Source organism: Salvelinus alpinus, chromosome 14 (genome assembly GCF_045679555.1).
Source record: "Salvelinus alpinus chromosome 14, SLU_Salpinus.1, whole genome shotgun sequence".
Lineage (NCBI taxonomy): Eukaryota > Metazoa > Chordata > Actinopteri > Salmoniformes > Salmonidae > Salvelinus > Salvelinus alpinus.
Genome location: NC_092099.1, coordinates 19154676 through 19180525, shown reverse-complemented (window position 1 = coordinate 19180525; position 25850 = coordinate 19154676). Strand labels below are relative to the sequence as shown.

At 47.2% G+C, this 25850-nt stretch overlaps 1 protein-coding gene across 1 annotated transcript in view; it reads left to right on the top strand.

Moving 5' to 3' along the window:
* Positions 1–16606, top strand: part of LOC139538555 (uncharacterized) — a 29145-nt gene extending 12539 nt beyond the window's left edge. The window contains exons 6-7 of the mRNA XM_071340720.1: positions 3797–4015; positions 14604–16606. Of these exons, the coding sequence (XP_071196821.1) occupies positions 3797–4015; positions 14604–14810 (426 nt within the window). The 3' untranslated portion in view covers positions 14811–16606. The remainder of the gene's footprint in view (positions 1–3796; positions 4016–14603) is intronic.
* Positions 16607–25850: the final 9244 nt, after the last annotated feature.

Sequence of the window (25850 nt, the reverse complement as noted above, 5' to 3'; positions counted from 1 at the left end):
CCATCCTGTAGTCACTAACTGACTCCCATCCTGTAGTCTCTAACTGACTCCATCCTGTAGTCACTAACTGACTCCATCCTGTAGTCACTAACTGACTCCATCCTGTAGTCACTAACTGACTCCCATCCTGTAGTCTCTAACTGACTCCATCCTGTAGTCACTAACTGACTCTATCCTGTAGTCACTATCTGACTCAATCCTGTAGTCTCTAACTGACTCCATCCTGTAGTCACTAACTGACTCCATCATGTAGTCACTAACTGACTCCATCCTGTAGTCTCTAACTGACTCCCATCCTGTAGTCACTAACTGACTCCATCCTGTAGTCACTAACTGACTCCCATCCTGTAGTCTCTAACTGACTCCATCCTGTAGTCACTAACTGACTCCATCCTGTAGTCACTAACTGACTCCATCCTGTAGTCACTAACTGACTCCATCCTGTAGTCACTAACTGACTCCCATCCTGTAGTCACTAACTGACTCTATCCTGTAGTCTCTAACTGACTCCATCCTGTAGTCACTAACTGACTCCATCCTGTCGTCACTAACTGACTCCCTCCTGTAGTCACTAACTGACTCCATCCTGTAGTCTCTAACTGACTCCATCCTGTAGTCACTAACTGACTCCCATCCTGTAGTCTCTAACTGACTCCATCCTGTAGTCACTAACTGACTCCATCTTGTAGTCACTAACTGACTCCCTCCTGTAGTCACTAACTGACTCCATCCTGTAGTCACTAACTGACTCCCATCCTGTAGTCACTAACTGACTCCATCCTGTAGTCACTAACTGACTCCATCCTGTATTCACTAACTGACTCCATCCTGTAGTCACTAACTGACTCCATCCTGTAGTCACTAACTGACTCCATCCTGTAGTCACTAACTGACTCCCATCCTGTAATCTCTAACTGACTCCATCCTGTAGTCACTAACTGACTCCATCCTGTAGTCACTAACTGACTCCATCCTGTAGTCACTAACTGACTCCATCCTGTATTCACTAACTGACTCCATCCTGTAGTCACTAACTGACTCCATCCTGTAGTCACTAACTGATTCCATCCTGTAGTCACTAACTGACTCCCATCCTGTAATCTCTAACTGACTCCATCCTGTAGTCACTAACTGACTCCATCCTGTAGTCACTAACTGACTCCATCCTGTAGTCACTAACTGACTCCATCCTGTAGTCTCTAACTGACTCCAGCCTGTAGTCACTAACTGACTCCCATCCTGTAATCTCTAACTGACTCCATCCTGTAGTCTCTAACTGACTCCATCCTGTAGTCACTAACTGACTCCCATCCTGTAGTCTCTAACTGACTCCATCCTGTAGTCACTAACTGACTCCATCCTGTAGTCACTAACTGACTCCATCCTGTAGTCTCTAACTGACTCCCATCCTGTAGTCACTAACTGACTCCATCCTGTAGTCACTAACTGACTCCCATCCTGTAGTCTCTAACTGACTCCATCCTGTAGTCACTAACTGACTCCATCCTGTGGTCACTAACTGACTCCATCCTGTAGTCACTAACTGACTCCCATCCTGTAGTCTCTAACTGACTCCATCCTGTAGTCACTAACTGACTCTATCCTGTAGTCACTATCTGACTCTATCCTGTAGTCTCTAACTGACTCCATCCTGTAGTCACTAACTGACTCCATCCTGTAGTCACTAACTGACTCCATCCTGTAGTCTCTAACTGACTCCCATCCTGTAGTCACTAACTGACTCCATCCTGTAGTCACTAACTGACTCCCATCCTGTAGTCTCTAACTGACTCCATCCTGTAGTCACTAACTGACTCCATCCTGTAGTCACTAACTGACTCCATCCTGTAGTCACTAACTGACTCCATCCTGTAGTCACTAACTGACTCCCATCCTGTAGTCTCTAGCTGACTCCATCCTGTAGTCACTAACTGACTCTATCCTGTAGTCACTATCTGACTCTATCCTGTAGTCACTAACTGACTCCATCCTGTAGTCACTAACTGACTCCATCCTGTAGTCACTAACTGACTCCATCCTGTAGTCACTAACTGACTCCATCCTGTAGTCACTAACTGACTCCATCCTGTAGTCACTAACTGACTCCATCATGTAGTCACTAACTGACTCCATCCTGTAGTCACTAACTGACTCCATCCTGTAGTCACTAACTGACTCCATCCTGTAGTCTCTAACTGACCATAAAGACCATATAGACCATATAGACTATAGAGACCCTATAGACTATAGAGACCCTATAGACTATAGAGACCATATAGACTATAGAGACCATATAGATCATATAGACCATATAGACCATAGAGACCATATAGACTATAGAGACCATATAGACTATAGAGACCATATAGACTATAGAGACCATATAGACTATAGAGACCATATAGACTATATAGACCATATAGACCATATAGACCATATAGACCATATAGACCATATAGACCATATAGACTATAGAGACCATATAGACTATAGAGACCATATAGACTATAGAGACCATATAGACCCTATAGACCATATAGACCAGATAGACCATATAGACCATATAGACCATTAGACTATAGAGACCCTATAGACTATAGAGACCATAGTGACCATAGAGACCATATAGACTATAGAGACCCTATAGACTATAGAGACCCTATAGACTATAGAGACCATATAGACTATAGAGACCATATAGACCCTATAGACCATATAGACCAGATAGACCATATAGACCATATAGACCATAGAGACCCTATAGACTATATAGACCATATAGACCATATAGACCATATAGACCAGATAGACCCTATAGACTATATAGACCATATAGACCATATAGACCAGATAGACCAGATAGACCATATAGACCATAGAGACCATATAGACTATAGAGACCATATAGACCAGATAGACCATAGAGACCCTATAGACTATATAGACCATATAGACCATATAGACCAGATAGACCATATAGACCATATAGACTATATAGACCATATAGACCATAGAGACCATATAGACCATATAGACCATAGAGACCATAGAGACCATAGAAACTATTGAGATCATATAGACTATAGAGACCATATAGACCATATAGACCCTATAGACCATATAGACCATAGAGACCATATAGACCATAGAGACCATATAGACCATATAGACCATAGAGACCATATAGACCAGACTGGATCAGGAGCAGAGCAGACAGTGAACGCCTGCCGGGGTAAAGCTGTATATATATATACTGTATGTATTCTCCTCTCTAATGCTTGTCCCACTGGGCCTCAGATAGGTATATATATATATGTATTCTCCTCTCTAATGCTTGTCCCACTGGGCCTCAGATAAGCTCCAGTACATCCCTGATCCACAACACCTTCTGACACATCAATCTAGCACCCTCTAGGATTTGTTGCTAATCGTTATTTCATGCTCCATCCTTTGGATGTCAGTTTTGAACAGGTTTGAAATAATCTCATGGCAGAATAGTTTTTTTGGGGGGGGGTTTCTGAGATTACGGTTAAATCATATATAGGTTATTCGTTCGAACCTACAGAGGAAATGAACTTTGGTGAACACTTGTGTGCTTCTCATGCTGGCATTGAACGTAAATAATTGCCCGTAAGACTGTGACAGATCGGTGTTGTGTGACTGCTTGTCTCCCTCGCCGCAGGATTACTCTGTGGGTGAGCTGATAGCTGAATATGAAACAGCAGGGTTGTACCTGTATGTTTAGATATAGACAGTGATGGGTGATCATTTGGTTTTTCCCTCTCCCCCAATGCAGGCAGACCTGAAGGAGCGTTACAGTGTGGGAGAGCTGCTAGCGGACCTGGCAGGCTGCAGGGCTAGACGAGTACTGGTCTTCGTAGAGCAGAGTTACAGCGGGGCGCTCAGTAAGAGACTGAAAGGATCCCTGAAACACCTGAACGTGGTGCTGCTCAACATAGCCAACAGCTGGGCCTCACTGCACCCTGCAACATGCCTTATAGACCACCTGAGTAAGGTATGTAACAAAACCCTGCAACATGCCTTATAGACCACCTGAGTAAGGTATGTAACAAAACCCTGCACAGTGCCTTATAGACCACCTGAGTAAGGTATGTAACAAAACCCTGCAACATGCCTTATAGACCACCTGAGTAAGGTATGTAACAAAACCCTGCAACATGCCTTATAGACCACCTGAGTAAGGTATGTAGCAAAACCCTGCACAGTGCCTTATAGACCACCTGAGTAAGGTATGTAACAAAACCCTGCACAGTGCCTTATAGACCACCTGAGTAAGGTATGTAACAAAACCCTGCACAGTGCCTTATAGACCACCTGAGTAAGGTATGTAACAAAACCCTGCAACATGCCTTATAGACCACCTGAGTAAGGTATGTAGCAAAACCCTGCACAGTGCCTTATAGACCACCTGAGTAAGGTATGTAGCAAAACCCTGCAACATGCCTTATAGACCACCTGAGTAAGGTATGTAGCAAAACCCTGCACAGTGCCTTAGAGACCACCTGAGTAAGGTATGTAGCAAAACCCTGCAACATGCCTTATAGACCACCTGAGTAAGGTATGTAACAAAACCCTGCACAGTGCCTTAGAGACCACCTGAGTAAGGTATGTAGCAAAACCCTGCACAGTGCCTTATAGACCACCTGAGTAAGGTATGTAACAAAACCCTGCAACATGCCTTATAGACCACCTGAGTAAGGTATGTAACAAAACCCTGCACAGTGCCTTATAGACCACCTGAGTAAGGTATGTAACAAAACCCTGCACAGTGCCTTAGAGACCACCTGAGTAAGGTATGTAGCAAAACCCTGCACAGTGCCTTATAGACCACCTGAGTAAGGTATGTAACAAAACCCTGCACAGTGCCTTAGAGACCACCTGAGTAAGGTATGTAGCAAAACCCTGCACAGTGCCTTATAGACCACCTGAGTAAGGTATGTAACAAAACCCTGCAACATGCCTTATAGACCACCTGAGTAAGGTATGTAACAAAACCCTGCACAGTGCCTTATAGACCACCTGAGTAAGGTATGTAGCAAAACCCTGCACAGTGCCTTATAGACCACCTGAGTAAGGTATGTAACAAAACCCTGCAACATGCCTTATAGACCACCTGAGTAAGGTATGTAGCAAAACCCTGCAACATGCCTTATAGACCACCTGAGTAAGGTATGTAGCAAAACCCTGCAACATGCCTTATAGACCACCTGAGTAAGGTATGTAGCAAAACCCTGCACAGTGCCTTATAGACCACCTGAGTAAGGTATGTAACAAAACCCTGCACAGTGCCTTATAGACCACCTGAGTAAGGTATGTAACAAAACCCTGCACAGTGCCTTATAGACCACCTGAGTAAGGTATGTAACAAAACCCTGCAACATGCCTTATAGACCACCTGAGTAAGGTATGTAACAAAACCCTGCAACATGCCTTATAGACCACCTGAGTAAGGTATGTAGCAAAACCCTGCACAGTGCCTTATAGACCACCTGAGTAAGGTATGTAACAAAACCCTGCACAGTGCCTTATAGACCACCTGAGTAAGGTATGTAACAAAACCCTGCACAGTGCCTTATAGACCACCTGAGTAAGGTATGTAACAAAACCCTGCAACATGCCTTATAGACCACCTGAGTAAGGTATGTAGCAAAACCCTGCACAGTGCCTTATAGACCACCTGAGTAAGGTATGTAGCAAAACCCTGCAACATGCCTTATAGACCACCTGAGTAAGGTATGTAGCAAAACCCTGCACAGTGCCTTAGAGACCACCTGAGTAAGGTATGTAGCAAAACCCTGCAACATGCCTTATAGACCACCTGAGTAAGGTATGTAACAAAACCCTGCACAGTGCCTTATAGACCACCTGAGTAAGGTATGTAACAAAACCCTGCACAGTGCCTTATAGACCACCTGAGTAAGGTATGTAGCAAAACCCTGCACAGTGCCTTATAGACCACCTGAGTAAGGTATGTAACAAAACCCTGCAACATGCCTTATAGACCACCTGAGTAAGGTATGTAGCAAAACCCTGCAACATGCCTTATAGACCACCTGAGTAAGGTATGTAGCAAAACCCTGCAACATGCCTTATAGACCACCTGAGTAAGGTATGTAGCAAAACCCTGCACAGTGCCTTATAGACCACCTGAGTAAGGTATGTAACAAAACCCTGCACAGTGCCTTATAGACCACCTGAGTAAGGTATGTAACAAAACCCTGCACAGTGCCTTATAGACCACCTGAGTAAGGTATGTAACAAAACCCTGCAACATGCCTTATAGACCACCTGAGTAAGGTATGTAACAAAACCCTGCAACATGCCTTATAGACCACCTGAGTAAGGTATGTAGCAAAACCCTGCACAGTGCCTTATAGACCACCTGAGTAAGGTATGTAACAAAACCCTGCACAGTGCCTTATAGACCACCTGAGTAAGGTATGTAACAAAACCCTGCACAGTGCCTTATAGACCACCTGAGTAAGGTATGTAACAAAACCCTGCAACATGCCTTATAGACCACCTGAGTAAGGTATGTAGCAAAACCCTGCACAGTGCCTTATAGACCACCTGAGTAAGGTATGTAGCAAAACCCTGCAACATGCCTTATAGACCACCTGAGTAAGGTATGTAGCAAAACCCTGCACAGTGCCTTAGAGACCACCTGAGTAAGGTATGTAGCAAAACCCTGCAACATGCCTTATAGACCACCTGAGTAAGGTATGTAACAAAACCCTGCACAGTGCCTTAGAGACCACCTGAGTAAGGTATGTAGCAAAACCCTGCACAGTGCCTTATAGACCACCTGAGTAAGGTATGTAACAAAACCCTGCAACATGCCTTATAGACCACCTGAGTAAGGTATGTAACAAAACCCTGCACAGTGCCTTATAGACCACCTGAGTAAGGTATGTAACAAAACCCTGCACAGTGCCTTAGAGACCACCTGAGTAAGGTATGTAGCAAAACCCTGCACAGTGCCTTATAGACCACCTGAGTAAGGTATGTAACAAAACCCTGCACAGTGCCTTAGAGACCACCTGAGTAAGGTATGTAGCAAAACCCTGCACAGTGCCTTATAGACCACCTGAGTAAGGTATGTAACAAAACCCTGCAACATGCCTTATAGACCACCTGAGTAAGGTATGTAACAAAACCCTGCACAGTGCCTTATAGACCACCTGAGTAAGGTATGTAGCAAAACCCTGCACAGTGCCTTATAGACCACCTGAGTAAGGTATGTAACAAAACCCTGCAACATGCCTTATAGACCACCTGAGTAAGGTATGTAGCAAAACCCTGCAACATGCCTTATAGACCACCTGAGTAAGGTATGTAGCAAAACCCTGCAACATGCCTTATAGACCACCTGAGTAAGGTATGTAGCAAAACCCTGCACAGTGCCTTATAGACCACCTGAGTAAGGTATGTAACAAAACCCTGCACAGTGCCTTATAGACCACCTGAGTAAGGTATGTAACAAAACCCTGCACAGTGCCTTATAGACCACCTGAGTAAGGTATGTAACAAAACCCTGCACAGTGCCTTAGAGACCACCTGAGTAAGGTATGTAACAAAACCCTGCACAGTGCCTTAGAGACCACCTGAGTAAGGTATGTAACAAAACCCTGCAACATGCCTTATAGACCACCTGAGTAAGGTATGTAACAAAACCCTGCACAGTGCCTTATAGACCACCTGAGTAAGGTATGTAGCAAAACCCTGCACAGTGCCTTATAGACCACCTGAGTAAGGTATGTAACAAAACCCTGCACAGTGCCTTATAGACCACCTGAGTAAGGTATGTAACAAAACCCTGCACAGTGCCTTATAGACCACCTGAGTAAGGTATGTAACAAAACCCTGCACAGTGCCTTAGAGACCACCTGAGTAAGGTATGTAACAAAACCCTGCAACATGCCTTATAGACCACCTGAGTAAGGTATGTAACAAAACCCTGCACAGTGCCTTATAGACCACCTGAGTAAGGTATGTAACAAAACCCTGCACAGTGCCTTATAGACCACCTGAGTAAGGTATGTAACAAAACCCTGCACAGTGCCTTATAGACCACCTGAGTAAGGTATGTAACAAAACCCTGCACAGTGCCTTAGAGACCACCTGAGTAAGGTATGTAACAAAACCCTGCAACATGCCTTATAGACCACCTGAGTAAGGTATGTAACAAAACCCTGCACAGTGCCTTAGAGACCACCTGAGTAAGGTATGTAACAAAACCCTGCACAGTGCCTTAGAGACCACCTGAGTAAGGTATGTAACAAAACCCTGCACAGTGCCTTATAGACCACCTGAGTAAGGTATGTAACAAAACCCTGCACAGTGCCTTAGAGACCACCTGAGTAAGGTATGTAACAAAACCCTGCAACATGCCTTATAGACCACCTGAGTAAGGTATGTAACAAAACCCTGCACAGTGCCTTAGAGACCACCTGAGTAAGGTATGTAACAAAACCCTGCACAGTGCCTTAGAGACCACCTGAGTAAGGTATGTAACAAAACCCTGCACAGTGCCTTATAGACCACCTGAGTAAGGTATGTAACAAAACCCTGCACAGTGCCTTAGAGACCACCTGAGTAAGGTATGTAACAAAACCCTGCAACATGCCTCATAGACCACCTGAGTAAGGTATGTAACAAAACCCTACACAGTGCCTTAGAGACCACCTGAGTAAGGTATGTAGCAAAACCCTGCACAGTGCCTTAGAGACCACCTGAGTAAGGTATGTATCAAAACCCTGCACAGTGCCTTAGAGACCACCTGAGTAAGGTATGTAGCAAAACCCTGCACAGTGCCTTATAGACCACCTGAGTACGGTATGTAGCGAAACCCTGCACAGTGCCTTATAGACCACCTGAGTAAGGTATGTAGCAAAACACTGCACAGTGCCTTATAGACCACCTGAGTAAGGTATGTAACAAAACCCTGCACAGTGCCTTATAGACCACCTGAGTAAGGTATGTAACAAATCCCTGCACAGTGCCTTATAGACCACCTGAGTAAGGTATCTAACAAAACCCTGCACAGTGCCTTATAGACCACCTGAGTAAGGTATGTAACAAAACCCTGCACAGTGCCTTAGAGACCACCTGAGTAAGGTATGTAACAAAACCCTGCAACATGCCTTATAGACCACCTGAGTAAGGTATGTAACAAAACCCTGCACAGTGCCTTATAGACCACCTGAGTAAGGTATGTAACAAAACCCTGCACAGTGCCTTATAGACCACCTGAGTAAGGTATGTAACAAAACCCTGCACAGTGCCTTATAGACCACCTGAGTAAGGTATGTAACAAAACCCTGGACAGTGCCTTATAGACCACCTGAGTAAGGTATGTAACAAAACCCTGCACAGTGCCTTAGAGACCACCTGAGTAAGGTATGTAACAAAACCCTGCAACATGCCTTATAGACCACCTGAGTAAGGTATGTAACAAAACCCTGCACAGTGCCTTAGAGACCACCTGAGTAAGGTATGTAACAAAACCCTGCACAGTGCCTTAGAGACCACCTGAGTAAGGTATGTAACAAAACCCTGCACAGTGCCTTATAGACCACCTGAGTAAGGTATGTAACAAAACCCTGCACAGTGCCTTAGAGACCACCTGAGTAAGGTATGTAACAAAACCCTGCAACATGCCTTATAGACCACCTGAGTAAGGTATGTAACAAAACCCTGCACAGTGCCTTAGAGACCACCTGAGTAAGGTATGTAACAAAACCCTGCACAGTGCCTTAGAGACCACCTGAGTAAGGTATGTAACAAAACCCTGCACAGTGCCTTATAGACCACCTGAGTAAGGTATGTAACAAAACCCTGCACAGTGCCTTAGAGACCACCTGAGTAAGGTATGTAACAAAACCCTGCAACATGCCTCATAGACCACCTGAGTAAGGTATGTAACAAAACCCTACACAGTGCCTTAGAGACCACCTGAGTAAGGTATGTAGCAAAACACTGCACAGTGCCTTAGAGACCACCTGAGTAAGGTATGTAGCAAAACCCTGCACAGTGCCTTAGAGACCACCTGAGTAAGGTATGTAGCAAAACCCTGCACAGTGCCTTATAGACCACCTGAGTACGGTATGTAGCGAAACCCTGCACAGTGCCTTATAGACCACCTGAGTAAGGTATGTAGCAAAACACTGCACAGTGCCTTATAGACCACCTGAGTAAGGTATGTAGCAAAACCCTGCACAGTGCCTTAGAGACCACCTGAGTACGGTATGTAGCGAAACCCTGCACAGTGCCTTAGAGACCACCTGAGTAAGGTATGTAGCGAAACCCTGCACAGTGCCTTATAGACCACCTGAGTAAGGTATGTAACAAAACCCTGCACAGTGCCTTAGAGACCACCTGAGTAAGGTATGTAACAAAACCCTGCACAGTGCCTTAGAGACCACCTGAGTAAGGTATGTAGCGAAACCCTGCACAGTGCCTTAGAGACCACCTGAGTAAGGTATGTAGCAAAACCCTGCACAGTGCCTTAGAGACCACCTGAGTAAGGTATGTAACAAAACCCTGCACAGTGCCTTAGAGACCACCTGAGTAAGGTATGTAACAAAACCCTGCACAGTGCCTTAGAGACCACCTGAGTAAGGTATGTAACAAAACCCTGCAACATGCCTCATAGACCACCTGAGTAAGGTATGTAACAAAACCCTACACAGTGCCTTAGAGACCACCTGAGTAAGGTATGTAGCAAAACACTGCACAGTGCCTTAGAGACCACCTGAGTAAGGTATGTAGCAAAACCCTGCACAGTGCCTTAGAGACCACCTGAGTAAGGTATGTAGCAAAACCCTGCACAGTGCCTTATAGACCACCTGAGTACGGTATGTAGCGAAACCCTGCACAGTGCCTTATAGACCACCTGAGTAAGGTATGTAGCAAAACACTGCACAGTGCCTTATAGACCACCTGAGTAAGGTATGTAGCAAAACCCTGCACAGTGCCTTAGAGACCACCTGAGTACGGTATGTAGCGAAACCCTGCACAGTGCCTTAGAGACCACCTGAGTAAGGTATGTAGCGAAACCCTGCACAGTGCCTTATAGACCACCTGAGTAAGGTATGTAACAAAACCCTGCACAGTGCCTTAGAGACCACCTGAGTAAGGTATGTAACAAAACCCTGCACAGTGCCTTAGAGACCACCTGAGTAAGGTATGTAGCGAAACCCTGCACAGTGCCTTAGAGACCACCTGAGTAAGGTATGTAGCAAAACCCTGCACAGTGCCTTATAGACCACCTGAGTAAGGTATGCAACACGTACACACACACACCCTACACACACACACACACACACACACACACACACACACACACACACACACACACACACACACACACACCCTGCACAGCACACACCCTGCAACCAGAAGCCGTGGATTACATGCAACATCCGCAATGAGCTAAAGGCTAGAGTTGCCGCTTTCAAGGAGCGGGACACTAACCCGGACACTTATAAGAAATCCTGCTACGCTCTCCAATAAACCATCAAACAGGCAAAGCATTAATACAGGACTAAGATCGAATCCTACTACACCGTCTCTGACGCTCGTCGGATGTGGCAGGGCTTGCAAACTATCATGTTTACCTCAACGTCAGCAAAACAAAGGAGCTGATCGTGGACTACAGGAAACAGAGGGCCGAGCACGCCCCCAACATCCACATTGACGGGGCTGTAGTGCAGCAGGTTCGAGCGCTTCAAGTTTCTCGGTGGCCACATCACTAAGGAATTAACATGGTCCGAACACACCGACACAGTCGTGAAGGAGGCACAACAACGCCCCTTCCACCCGTCATGGGCCCTCAGATCCTTAAAAAGATCTACAACTGCACCATCGAGAGCATCTTGACTGGCTGCATCATATGGCAACTGCAGGGCATCCAACCGCAAGGCACTACAGAGGGTAGTGCGTACGGCCCAGTACATCACTGGGGTCAAGCTCCCTGCCATCCAAGACCTCTATACCAGGCGGTGTCAGAGGAATGCCCTAAAAATGGTCAAAGACTCCAGCCACCTAAGTCATTGACTGTTCTTTCTGCTACAGCACGGTAAGCGGTACCGATGAAACGAACAGGACCCTGAACAGCTGCCATCCCCAAGCCATAAGGCTCACTGACTGCTAAATAGTTAAATAGTTAAATAGTTAACCAATAGCTACCCGGACTATCTGCACTGACCCTTTTGGCACTAACTCTTTTGACTCATCACATACCCTGCTGTTACTGTCTATTATCTATCCTTTACCCCTACCTACAGTATACTGCTGTTACTGTCTATCTATCCTTTACCCCTACCTACAGTATACTGCTGTTACTGTCTATTATCTATCCTTTACCCCTACCTACAGTATACTGCTGTTATTGTCTATTATCTATCCTTTACCCCTACCTACAGTATACTGCTGTTACTGTCTATTATCTATCCTTTACCCCTGCCTACAGTATACTGCTGTTACTGTCTATTATCTATCCTGTTGTCTAGTCACTTTACCCCTACCTTTATGTACACACACTACCAGTCAAAAGTTTGGACACACCTACTCATTCAAGGGTTTTTCTTTATTTTTACTATTTTCTACATTGTATAATGATAGTGAAGGCATAAAAACTATGAAATAACACATATGGAATCATGTAGTAACCCTCATGAAGTTGGTTGAGAGAATGCCAAGAGTCTGCAAAGCTGTCATCAAGGCAAAGGGTGGTTACTTTGAAGAATCCCAAATAAAAATAAAAACACTTTTTTGATTAGTAGTCATCTGGAATGCATTTCAATTAACAGGTGTGCCTTGTTAAAAGTTAAAATGATTTCCTTCTTAATGTGTTTGACGCAATCAGTTGAAGATAGCCCTATTTGGTAAAAAACCAAGTCCACATTACGGCAGGAACAGCTCAAATAAGCAAAGAACAATGACAGTCCATCATTACTTTAAGACATGAAGGTCAGTCAATACAGAACATTCCAAGAACTTTGAAAGTTTCTTCAAGTGCAGTCGCAAAAACCATCAAGCGCTATGATGAAACTGGCTCTCATGAGGACCGCCACAGGAAAAGAAGACACAGAGTTACCTCTGCTGCAGAGGATAAGTTCATTAGTTACCAGCCTCAGAAATTGCAGCCCAAATAAATGCTTCACAGAGTTCATTTTCTTGTTTATTTAACCTTCATTTAATTAGGCAAGTCAGTTAAGAACAAATTCTTATTTACAATGACGGCCTACCCCGGCGACGCTGGGCCAATTGTGAGCCGCCCTATGGGACTCTCAATCACAGCCGGATGTGAGACAGCCTGGATTCGAACCAGGGACTGTAGTGAAGCCTCTTTCACTGAGATGCAGTACCTTAGACCACTGCACCACTCTGGAGCCCTGGTCAAGTAACAGACACATCTCAACATCAACTGTTCAGAGGAGACTGTGTAAAGCAGGCCTTCATGGTCGAATTGCTGCAAAGAAACCACTTCTAAAGGACACCAATAAGAGGAAGAGACTTGCTTCGGCCAAGAAACACGAGCAATGGACATTAGACAGGTGGAAATCTGTCCTTTGGTCTGATGAGTCCAGATTTAAAATGTTTGGTTCCAACCGCCGTGTCTTTGTGAGACGCAGAGTAGGCGAACGGATGATCTCTGCATGTGTGGTTCCCACCGTGAAGCATGGAGGAGGAGGTGTGATGGTGTGATGGTGCTTTGCTGGTGACACTGTCTGTGATTTATTTAGAATTCAAGGCACACTTAACCAGCATGTCTACCACTGCATTCTGCAGCGAAATCGCCATCCCATCTGATTTGAGCTTAGTGGGACTATCATTTGTTTTTCAACATGGCAATGACCCAACACACCTCCAGGCTGTGTAAGGGCTATTTGACCAAGAAGGAGAGTTATGGAGTGCGGCATCAGATGACCTGGCCTCCACAATCCCCCGACCTCAACCCAGTTGAGATGGTTAGGGATGAGTTGGACCTCAGAGCAGCCAAGAAGTGCTCAGCATACGTGGGAACTCCTTCAAGACTGTTGGAAAAGCATTCCAGGTGAAGCTGGTTGAGAGAATCCCAAGCATGTGCAATGCTGTCATCAAGGCAAAGGGAGGCTAATTTGAAGAATCTAAAATCTAAAACATATTTGATTTGTTTAACACCTTTTTGGTTACTACGTGATTCCATATGTGTTATTTCATAGTGTTGATGTCTTCACTATTATTCTACAATGTGGAAATTAGTAAAAATAAAGAAAAACCCATGAATGAGTAGGTGTGTCCAAACTATTGACTGGTACTGTATCTACCTCAATTACCTCGTACCCCTACACATTCAATCGGTACAGGTACTCTGTGTATTTAGCCAAGTTACCATTACTCATTCTGGATTTATTTATTGTTATTTTAAAAGGGATTAAAACAATGTCTTTACAGCCAGCGCTACCCACTGAGAAGAGATAACAAAATGATCTATTCAATTGGTATGAGGCTTCCCGAAATGATGTTGAGTCTGTCTGATCACACCACCACCATCAATCATTTGACCTGACCCTCTTCTTCCTCCAATCTCTTCTCAGGATTCAGGGATGTCCCGCCTCCTGGACCCCAAAGCCAGCCTTTTGAATGTCAACCTATCTGGTGCGCCCTGTAACACCACTCCCCCTCTGAGCGAAGCAGAGATGAGGAAGGAGTACATGGGCTGTCAGAACCTCCCCACTGCCCTGTGGTACCAGAACCACAATCAGAACCTACCCCCTGCCCTGTGGTACCAGAACCACAACTAGATCCTCCCTACCGCCCTGTGGTACCAGAACCACAACTAGATCCTCCTCCCTGCCCTGTGGTACCAGAACCACAACTAGATCCTCCCTACCACCCTGTGGTACCAAAACCACAAGCAGAACCTCCCCCCTGCCCTGTGGTACCAGAACCACAACCAGAACCTCCCCCCTGCCCTGTGGTACCAGAACCACAATCAGAACCTCCCCCCTGCCCTGTGGTACCAGAACCACAACCAGAACCTCCCCCCTGCCATGTGGTACCAGAACCCCAACTAGATCCTCCCTACCGCCCTGTGGTACCAGAACCACAACCAGAACCTCCCCACTGCCCTGTGGTACCAGAACCGCCTCACCACCCTGTGGTACCAGAACCACAACCAGAACCTCCCCACGGCCCTATGGTACCAGAATCCCCTCACCACCCTGTGGCACCAGAACCACAACCAGAACCTCCACACTGCCCTGTGGTACCAGGAACACAACTAGACCCAGAACCTCCCCACTGCCCTGTGGTACCAGAACCACAACCAGAACTTCCTTACCGTCCTGTGGTATCAGAACCCCCCCCCCCCCCCCCACCACACTGTGGTACCAGAACCTCCCCACCACGCTGTGGTACCAGAACCAGAACCTCCCCACCACACAGTGGTACCAGGACCACAACCAGAACTTCCTTACCGTCCTGTGGTACCAGATCCTCCCCACCACGCTGTGGTACCAGGACCACAACCAGAACCTCCTTACCGCCCTGTGGTATCAGAACCCCCCCACCACGCTGTGGTACCAGGACCAGAACCTCCCCACCACACTGTGGTAACCAGGACTAGATCCTCCCCACCACACTGTGGTACCAGGACCAGATCCTCCCCACTGTCCTATGGTACCAGGACCAGATCCTCCCCACTGTCCTATGGTACCAGGACCAGATCCTCCCCACTGTCCTATGGTACCAGAACCAGATCCTCCCCACTGTCCTATGGTACCAGGACCAGATCCTCCCCACTGTCCTATGGTACCAGGCCAGAACCACCCCACCGGTGTGGTACCAGAATCAGAACCAGAACCTTCACACCACCTTGGGGTACCAGAACCACATCCAGAACCGACACAGACCCCTGGACAGATTTTTTTTTTGAACACACACACACACACACACACACACACACACACACACACACACACACACACACACACACACTCACACACACACACAGACACAAATAACAAGACAAGAGAAGACAACACACAGACAGAAACACAGAGAAGGCTAGTTGCTTCGTCAGTCACACACTAACAAGACAAGAGAAGACAACACACAGACAGAAACACAGAGAAGGCTAGTTGCTTCGTCAGTCACACACTAACAAGACAAGAGAAGACAACACACAGACAGAAACACAGAGAAGGCTAGTTGCTTCGTCAGGCACACACTAACAAGACAAGAGAAGACAACACACAGACAGAAACACAGAGAAGGCTAGTTGCTTCTTCAATCACACACTAACAAGACAAGAGAAGACAACACACAGACAGAAACACAGAGAAGGCTAGTTGCTTCTTCAGTCACACACTAGCTGATGGCTTGTCATCGGGAGTCTGTTCTGTTACATCACATCCCTATTTAAGTGTATCTTTTGAGCCCACCACGCCACATACATATAGTACCGCAGGATGTGTGCTAGTGATGGAGGAAAAGGTCGGTACAGTTACATTTCGCAATATTATTTTTGACGATATTCTAATTGATACTTTGACTCCAAGTATCGATTAAAAAAAATAAAAATGAAATAAAAAAACAACCTGCCTTTTTTTTTGCCAGGTAGTGTTAGCTAGCGCTAGGTAGGGTTAGCTAGCGCTAGGTAGTGTTAGCTAGAGCTAGGTAGGGTTAGCTAGCGCTAGGTAGGGTTAGCTAGCGCTAGGTAGGGTTAGCTAGAGCTAGGTAGGGTTAGCTAGCGCTAGGTAGGGTTAGCTAGAGCTAGGTAGTGTTAGCTAGAGCTAGGTAGTGTTAGCTAGAGCTAGGTAGTGTTATTTAGCGCTAGGTAGGGTTAGCTAGCGCTAGGTAGTGTTAGCTAGCGCTAGGTAGTGTTAGCTAGAGCTAGGTAGTGTTAGCTAGCGCTAGGTAGTGTTAGCTAGAGCTAGGTAGTGTTATTTAGCGCTAGGTAGGGTTAGCTAGAGCTAGGTAGTGTTAGCTAGAGCTAGGTAGTGTTAGCTAGCGCTAGGTAGTGTTAGCTAGCGCTAGGTAGTGTTAGCTAGCGCTAGGTAGTGTTAGCTAGAGCTAGGTAGTGTTAGCTAGAGCTAGGTAGTGTTAGATAGCGCTAGGTAGTGTTAGCTAGAGCTAGGTAGTGTTAGCTAGAGCTAGGTAGTGTTAGCTAGCGCTAGGTAGTGTTAGCTAGCGCTAGGTAGTGTTAGCTAGCGCTAGGTAGTGTACTAGCTGGTTCTCTTTCTTTTTAAATAGTGAGCCAACATACAGTATTTTCAGCACTTTTATTTCCAATGACTGATCATAACTAACTAACATATAGTGAGCAATATGTTTACAACAACAAATCACAATCAAGTATCGAATCACAAAATATATAGAATCGTGAGAATCGTGAGAATAGCAATACATATAGAATCGTGAGAATCACAATACATATCGTATCGGCACCTAAGTATCATGATAATTATCGTATCGTCAGGTCCCTGGTGACTCCCAGCCCTAATTTGCACCAAATGAAAGGACACTTTCAGATCTCGTACAGAGGGCCGGAGAGAGAGGGACTCTGACAGTTAAATGTGTATATAGAAGGGAAGAGGACGGGTGTGTTTGATTGTCCTCACTCTGAACCCCGGCATCGTCACCGCGGACGCTTGGCGACGGAGTGGGAAACGTCCCAAGAGGAGGACCGTCCTGTGCCAGCTAGCGGCAGCTCCTGACGGTTGGGTACAGACTGTGAAGAGGTTCAGATAGGGGACACCAGCTCCTCTGGACGACTTAAGTCCCTGAACAAGGTGACAATGGTTGCATCCCCAGAGGCACCCTATTCCCTATGTAGTGCACTACTTTAGACCAGAGCCCTATGGCACCCTATTCCCTATATAGTGCACTACTTTAGACCAGAGCCCTATGGCACCCTATTCCCTATATAGTGCACTACTTTAGACCAGAGCCCTATTCTCTATTATAGTACACTACTATAGACCAGAGCCCTATTCCCTAGACAGTGCACTACTTTAGACCAGAGCCCTATGGCACCCTATTCCCTATATAGTACACTACTTTAGATCAGAGCCCTATGGCACCCTATTCCCTACACAGTGCACTACTTCAGACCAGGGGCTTTATTTGTGCGTTCGAATTTGGAACTCACATTTGCCACTCTGTAACACATCATGCCCGCTTTAACATTTCTCCCAGAGCAACCAAGCCCAGCACAGCCCTCAGCCCAGACAGCAGGCACCTCAATAAGACAGGCGTGTCCAGCGCTGGCTTACTGCTCTATGATTTAATGATGAGAACGCAGTCTGCTCCAGCCCTGTCCTCAGAGCTGACTGTCTCCATTGCAGTCACACTTTAGCGGAGAGCAGTCAGAGGACAGCTTTCACTCCAATATCTGTCCTCTGCTCCTGGTACCGATAGGTCTCTACCTGCTCTTCTCTTTGTCCCCTACCTGCTCTTCTCTTTGTCCCCTACCTGCCCTTCTCTCTGTCCCTTACCTGCTCTTCTCTGTGTCCCCTACCTGCTCTTCTCGGTGTCCTCTACCTGCTCTTCTCTGTGTCCCCTACCTGCTCTTCTCTGTGTCCCCTACCTGCTCTTCTCTGTGTCCTCTACCTGCTCTTCTCTGTGTCCCCTACCTGCTCTTCTCTCTGTCCCCTACCTGCTCTTCTCTCTGTCCCCTACCTGCTCTTCTCTCTGTCCCCTACCTGCTCTTCTCTCTGTCCCCTACCTGCTCTTCTCTGTGTCCCCTACCTGCTCTTCTCTGTGTCCCCTACCTGCTCTTCTCTCTGTCCCCTACCTGCTCTTCTCTGTCCCCTACCTGCTCTTCTCTTTGTCCCCTACCTGCTCTTCTCTCTGACCCCTACCTGCTCTTCTATCTGTCCCCTACCTGCTCTTCTCTGTGTCCTCTACCTGCTCGTCTCTGTGTCCCCTACCTGCTCTTCTCTGTGTCCCCTACCTGCTCTTCTCTGTGTCCCCTACCTGCTCTTCTCTCTGTCCCCTACCTGCTCTTCTCTGTGTCCCCTACCTGCTCTTCTCTCTGTCCCCTACCTGCTCTTCTCTCTGTCCCCTACCTGCTCTTCTCTCTGTCCCCTACCTGCTCTTCTCTGTGTCCCCTACCTGCTCTTCTCTGTGTCCCCTACCTGCTCTTCTCTCTGTCCACTACCTGCTCTTCTCTCTGTCCCCTACCTGCTCTTCTCTCTGTCCCCTACCTGCTCTTCACTCTGTCCCCTACCTGCTCTTCTCTCTGTCCCCTACCTGCTCTTCTCTCTGTCCACTACCTGCTCTTCTCTGTGTCCCCTACCTGCTCTTCTCTGTGTCCCCTACCTGCACTTCTCTTTGTCCCCTACCTGCTCTTCTCTCTGTCCCCTACCTGCTCTTCTCTCTGTCCCCTACCTGCTCTTCTCTGTGTCCCCTACCTGCTCTTCTCTGTGTCCCCTACCTGCTCTTCTCTGTGTTCCCTACCTGCTCTTCTCTGTGTCCCCTACCTGCTCTTCTCTGTGTCCCCTACCTGCTCTTCTCTGTGTCCCCTACCTGCTCTTCTCTCTGTCCCCTACCTGCTCTTCTCTTTGCCCCCTACCTGCTCTTCTCTGTGTCCCCTACCTGCTCTTCTCTCTGTCCCCTACCTGCTCTTCTCTGTGTCCCCTACCTGCTCTTCTCTGTGTCCCCTACCTGCTCTTCTCTGTGTCCCCTACCTGCTCTTCTCTCTGTCCCCTACCTGCTCTTCTCTGTCCCCTACCTGCTCTTCTCTTTGTCCCCTACCTGCTCTTCTCTCTGTCCCCTACCTGCTCTTCTCTGTGTCCCCTACCTGCTCTTCTCTGTGTCCCCTACCTGCTCTTCTCTGTGTCCCCTACCTGCTCTTCTCTGTGTCCCCTACCTGCTCTTCTCTGTGTCCCCTACCTGCTCTTCTCTTTGTCCTCTACCTGCTCTTCTGTGTGTCCCCTACCTGCTCTTCTCTCTGTCCCCTACCTGCTCTTCTCTGTGTCCCCTACCTGCTCTTCTCTGTGTCCCCTACCTGCTCTTCTCTTTGTTCCTTACCTGCTCTTCTCTGTGTCCCCTACCTGCTCTTCTCTGTGTCCCCTACCTGCTCTTCTCTGTGTTCCCTACCTGCTCTTCTCTGTGTCCCCTACCTGCTCTTCTCTGTGTCCCCTACCTGCTCTTCTCTGTGTCCCCTACCTGCTCTTCTCTGTGTCCCCTACCTGCTCTTCTCTGTGTCCCCTACCTGCTCTTCTCTTTGTCCTCTACCTGCTCTTCTGTGTGTCCCCTACCTGCTCTTCTCTTTGTCCCCTACCTGCTCTTCTCTGTGTCCCCTACCTGCTCTTCTCTTTGTCCCCTACCTGCTCTTCTCTCTGTCCCCTACCTGCTCTTTTCTTTGTCCCCTACCTGCTCTTCTCTCTGTCCCCTACCTGCTCTTCTCTGTGTCCCCTACCTGCTCTTCTCTCTGTCCCCTACCTGCTCTTTTCTGTGTCCCCTACCTGCGCTTCTCTTTGTCCCCTACCTGCTCTTCTCTCTGTCCCCTACCTGCTCTTCTCTGTGTCCCCTACCTGCTCTTCTCTCTGTCCCCTACCTGCTCTTCTCTGTGTCCCCTACCTGCTCTTCTCTGTGTCCCCTACCTGCTCTTCTCTGTGTCCCCTACCTGGTCTTCTCTGTGTCCCCTACCTGCTCTTCTCTGTGTCCCCTACCTGCTCTTCTCTGTGTCCCCTACCTGCTTTTCTCTGTGTCCCCTACCTGCTCTTCTCTGTGTCCCCTACCTGCTCTTCTCTTTGTCCTCTACCTGCTCTTCTGTGTGTCCCCTACCTGCTCTTCTCTCTGTCCCCTACCTGCTCTTCTCTGTGTCCCCTACCTGCTCTTCTCTGTGTCCCCTACCTGCTCTTCTCTTTGTCCCCTACCTGCTCTTCTCTGTGTCCCCTACCTGCTCTTCTCTGTGTCCCCTACCTGCTCTTCTCTGTGTCCCCTACCTGCTCTTCTCTGTGTCCCCTACCTGCTCTTCTCTGTGTCCCCTACCTGCTCTTCTCTGTGTCCCCTACCTGCTCTTCTCTGTGTCCCCTACCTGCTCTTCTCTGTGTCCCCTACCTGCTCTTCTCTTTGTCCTCTACCTGCTCTTCTGTGTGTCCCCTACCTGCTCTTCTCTTTGTCCCCTACCTGCTCTTCTCTGTGTCCCCTACCTGCTCTTTTCTTTGTCCCCTACCTGCTCTTCTCTCTGTCCCCTACCTGCTCTTTTCTTTGTCCCCTACCTGCTCTTCTCTCTGTCCCCTACCTGCTCTTCTCTGTGTCCCCTACCTGCTCTTCTCTCTGTCCCCTACCTGCTCTTTTCTGTGTCCCCTACCTGCGCTTCTCTTTGTCCCCTACCTGCTCTTCTCTCTGTCCCCTACCTGCTCTTCTCTGTGTCCCCTACCTGCTCTTCTCTCTGTCCCCTACCTGCTCTTCTCTGTGTCCCCTACCTGCTCTTCTCTGTGTCCCCTACCTGCTCTTCTCTGTGTCCCCTACCTGGTCTTCTCTGTGTCCCCTACCTGCTCTTCTCTGTGTCCCCTACCTGCTCTTCTCTGTGTCCCCTACCTGCTTTTCTCTGTGTCCCCTACCTGCTCTTCTCTGTGTCCCCTACCTGCTCTTCTCTTTGTCCTCTACCTGCTCTTCTGTGTGTCCCCTACCTGCTCTTCTCTCTGTCCCCTACCTGCTCTTCTCTTTGTCCCCTACCTGCTCTTCTCTCTGTCCCCTACCTGCTCTTCTCTGTGTCCCCTACCTGCTCTTCTCTCTGTCCCCTACCTGCTCTTCTCTGTGTCCCCTACCTGCTCTTCTCTGTGTCCCCTACCTGCTCTTCTCTCTGTCCCCTACCTGCTCTTCTCTCTGTCCCCTACCTGCTCTTTTCTTCTGAAAACATTATGGGCCGAGGCTGAAGATACTGTACTGTGCCAGTCTAACTCAACACACATGGACAACACAGACAGACCCAACCCCATGGACAACACAGACAGACCCAACTACATGGACAACACAGACAGACCCAATCACATGGACAACACAGACAGACCCAACCCCATGGACAACACAGACAGACCCAATCACATGGACAACACAGACAGACCCAACCCCATGGACAACACAGACAGACCCAACCCCATGGACAACACAGACAGACCCAACCACATGGACAACACAGACAGACCCAACCCCATGGACAACACAGACAGACCCAACTACATGGACAACACAGACAGACCCAATCACATGGACAACACAGACAGACCCAACCCCATGGACAACACAGACAGACCCAATCACATGGACAACACAGACAGACCCAACTACATGGACAACACAGACAGACCCAATCACATGGACAACACAGACAGACCCAACCCCATGGACAACACAGACAGACCCAATCACATGGACAACACAGACAGACCCAACCCCATGGACAACACAGACAGACCCAACCACATGGACAACACAGACAGACCCAATCACATGGACAACACAGACAGACCCAATCACATGGACAACACAGACAGACCCAACCCCATGGACAACACAGACAGACCCAACCACATGGACAACACAGACAGACCCAATCACATGGACAACACAGATAGACCCAACCCCATGGACAACACAGACAGACCCAACCCCATGGACAACACAGACAGACCCAACCCCATGGACAACACAGACAGACCCAATCACATGGACAACACAGACAGACCCAACCACATGGACAACACAGACAGACCCAATCACATGGACAACACAGACAGACCCAACCACATGGACAACACAGACAGACCCAATCACATGGACAAAGCAGACAGACCCAATCACATGGACAAAGCAGACAGACCCAACCACGTGGACAACACAGACAGACCCAACCCCATGGACAACACAGACAGACCCAATCACATGGACAACACAGACAGACCCAACCACATGGACAACACAGACAGACCCAATCACATGGACAACACAGACAGACCCAATCACCTGGACAACACAGACAGACCCAACCACATGGACAACACAGACAGACCCAACCACGTGGACAACACAGACAGACCCAACCCCATGGACAACACAGACAGACCCAACCCCATGGACAACACAGACAGACCCAACCACATGGACAACACAGACAGACCCAACCACGTGGACAACACAGACAGACCCAACCCCATGGACAACACAGACAGACCCAACCCCATGGACAACACAGACAGACCCAACCCCATGGACAACACAGACAGACCCAATCACATGGACAACACAGACAGACCCAATCACCTGGACACCACAGACAGACCCAACCACATGGACAACACAGACAGACCCAATCACGTGGACAACACAGACAGACCCAATCACATGGACAACACAGACAGACCCAACCCCATGGACAACACAGACAGACCCATTCACGTGGACAACACAGTCATGCACTTTGGCATGCTTTGTTTTTTCTGCATCACAACCCCAATCACACACGTTACAATGTTGATCTCCTGTGTTCGTTATGTCATTGAGTTGATAATGTGGTCCCGTGTGGCTCAGTTGGTAGAGCATGGTGCTTGCAACGCCAGGGTTGTGGGTTCATTCCCCACGGGGGGACCAGGATGAATATGTATGAACTTTCCAATTTGTAAGTCGCTCTGGATAAGAGCGTCTGCTAAATGACTTAAATGTAAATGTAATAATGCTCGGCATAAACCATATAAATTACGTGTCTACGTTGTTTCATTGAGTTGATAATGCTCGGCATAAACCGTATAAATGTTGTGTCTACGTTGTTTCATTGAGTTGATAATGCTCGGCATAAACCGTATGAATGTTGTGTCTACGTTGTTTCATTGAGTTGATAATGCTCGGCATAAACCGTATGAATGTTGTGTCTACGTTGTTTCATTGAGTTGATAATGCTCGGCATAAACCGTATGAATGTTGTGTCTACGGTGCCTTTGGAAAGTATTCAGACCCCTTGACTTTTTTTGTTACGTAACAGCCTTTTTCTAAAATTGATTAGATCGTTTTTCCCCCCTCAATCAATCTACACACAATACCCCATAATGACATCACAATACCCCAGAATGACATCACAATACCCCAGAATGACATCACAATACCCCATAATAACAAAGCAAAAACACGTTTTTAGACATTTTTGCCAATTTATTAAGAATATAAATCTGAAATAATACATTAACATAAGTCTTCAGGCACTTTTGTCAGCGATTACAGCCTCGAGTCTTCTTGGGTATGACGCTATAAGCTTGGCACACCTGTATTTGGGGAGTTTCTCCCATTCTTCTCTGCAGATCCTCTCAAGCTCTATCAGGTTTGATGGGGAGCATTTCTGCACAGCTATTTTCAGGTCTCTCCAGAGACGTTCGATCGGGTTCAAATCCGTGCTCTGGCTGGGCCACTCAAAGACTTTCAGAAACTTGTTCTGAAGCCATTCCTGCGTTGTCTTGGCTGTGTGCTTAGGGTCGTTGTCCTGTTGGACGGTGAACTTTCGCCCCAGTCTAAGGTCCTGAGCGCTCTGGAGCAGGTTTTCATCAAGGATCTCTCTGTACTTTGCTCCATTCATCTTTGCCTCGATCCTGACTAGTCTCCCAGTCCCTGCCACTGAAAAACATCCCTACAGCATGATGTTGCCACCACTATGCTTCACAGTAGGGATGGTGCCAGGTTTCCTCCAGACATGATGCTTGGCATTCAGGCCAAAGAGTTCAATCTTGGTTTCATCAGACCAGAGAATCTTGTTTCTCATGGTCTGAGAGTCTTTAGGTGCCTTTTGGCATACTCCAAGTGGGCTGTCATGTGCCTTTTACTGAGGAGTGGCTTCCGTCTGGTCACTCTACCATAAAGGCCTGATTGGTGGAGTGCTGCAGAGATGGTTGTCCTTCTGGAAGGTTCTCCAACTCCACAGAGGAACTCTGGAGCTCTGTCAGTGACAATCGGGTTCTTGGTCACCTCCCTGACCAAGGCCCTTCTCCCCCGATTGCTCAGTTTGGCCAGGCGGCCAGCTCTAGGAAGAGTCTTCGTGGTTCCAAACTTCTTCCATTTAAGAATGATGGAGGCCACTGTGTTCTTGGGGACCTTCAATGCTGCATAAATGTTTTGGTACCCTTCCCCAGATCTGTGCCTCGACACAATCCTGTCTCTGAGCTCTACGGACAATTCCTTCGACCTCATAGCTTGGTTTTTGCTCTGACATGCACTGTCAACTGTGGGACCTTATATAGACAGGTGTGTGCCTTTTCAAATCATGTCCAATCAATTGAATTTACCACAGGTGGACTCCAGTCAAGTTGTAGAAACATCTCAAGGATGATCAATGGAAACAGGATGCACCTGAGCTCAATTTCGAGTCTCATGGCAAAGGGTCTGAATACTTATGTAAATACGGTATTTCAGTTTATTATTGTTAAAAAAATAAAAAATATTTTTTTTTTTTTCTAAAAATCTGTTTTCACTTCGTCATTATGGAGTATTGTGTGTAGATTGCTGAGATTATATATTAAAAAAAAATCTATGTTAGAATCAGGCTGTAACGTAACAAAATGTGGAAAAAGTCAAAGGGTCTGAATACTTTCTGAAGGCCCTCTATGTTGTTTTATTGTGTTGATAATGCTTGGCATATGAATGTGAGACCACAATCAGTCATAGCAATTCTTCCCCCCCCCCTCAATCTTCTCTCACTCCTCCCTATAGGGTTTGATAGCACATACGATTGAAATGTAAGCTTTCTGTATAGGCCAGATACATTGTACTGTATGTCCTATGTCCTATTCTATAAATGCTGTTTGTTTATCTTGTTACTGCTCAACGAATGAAGGTTAAATGGATGTTTG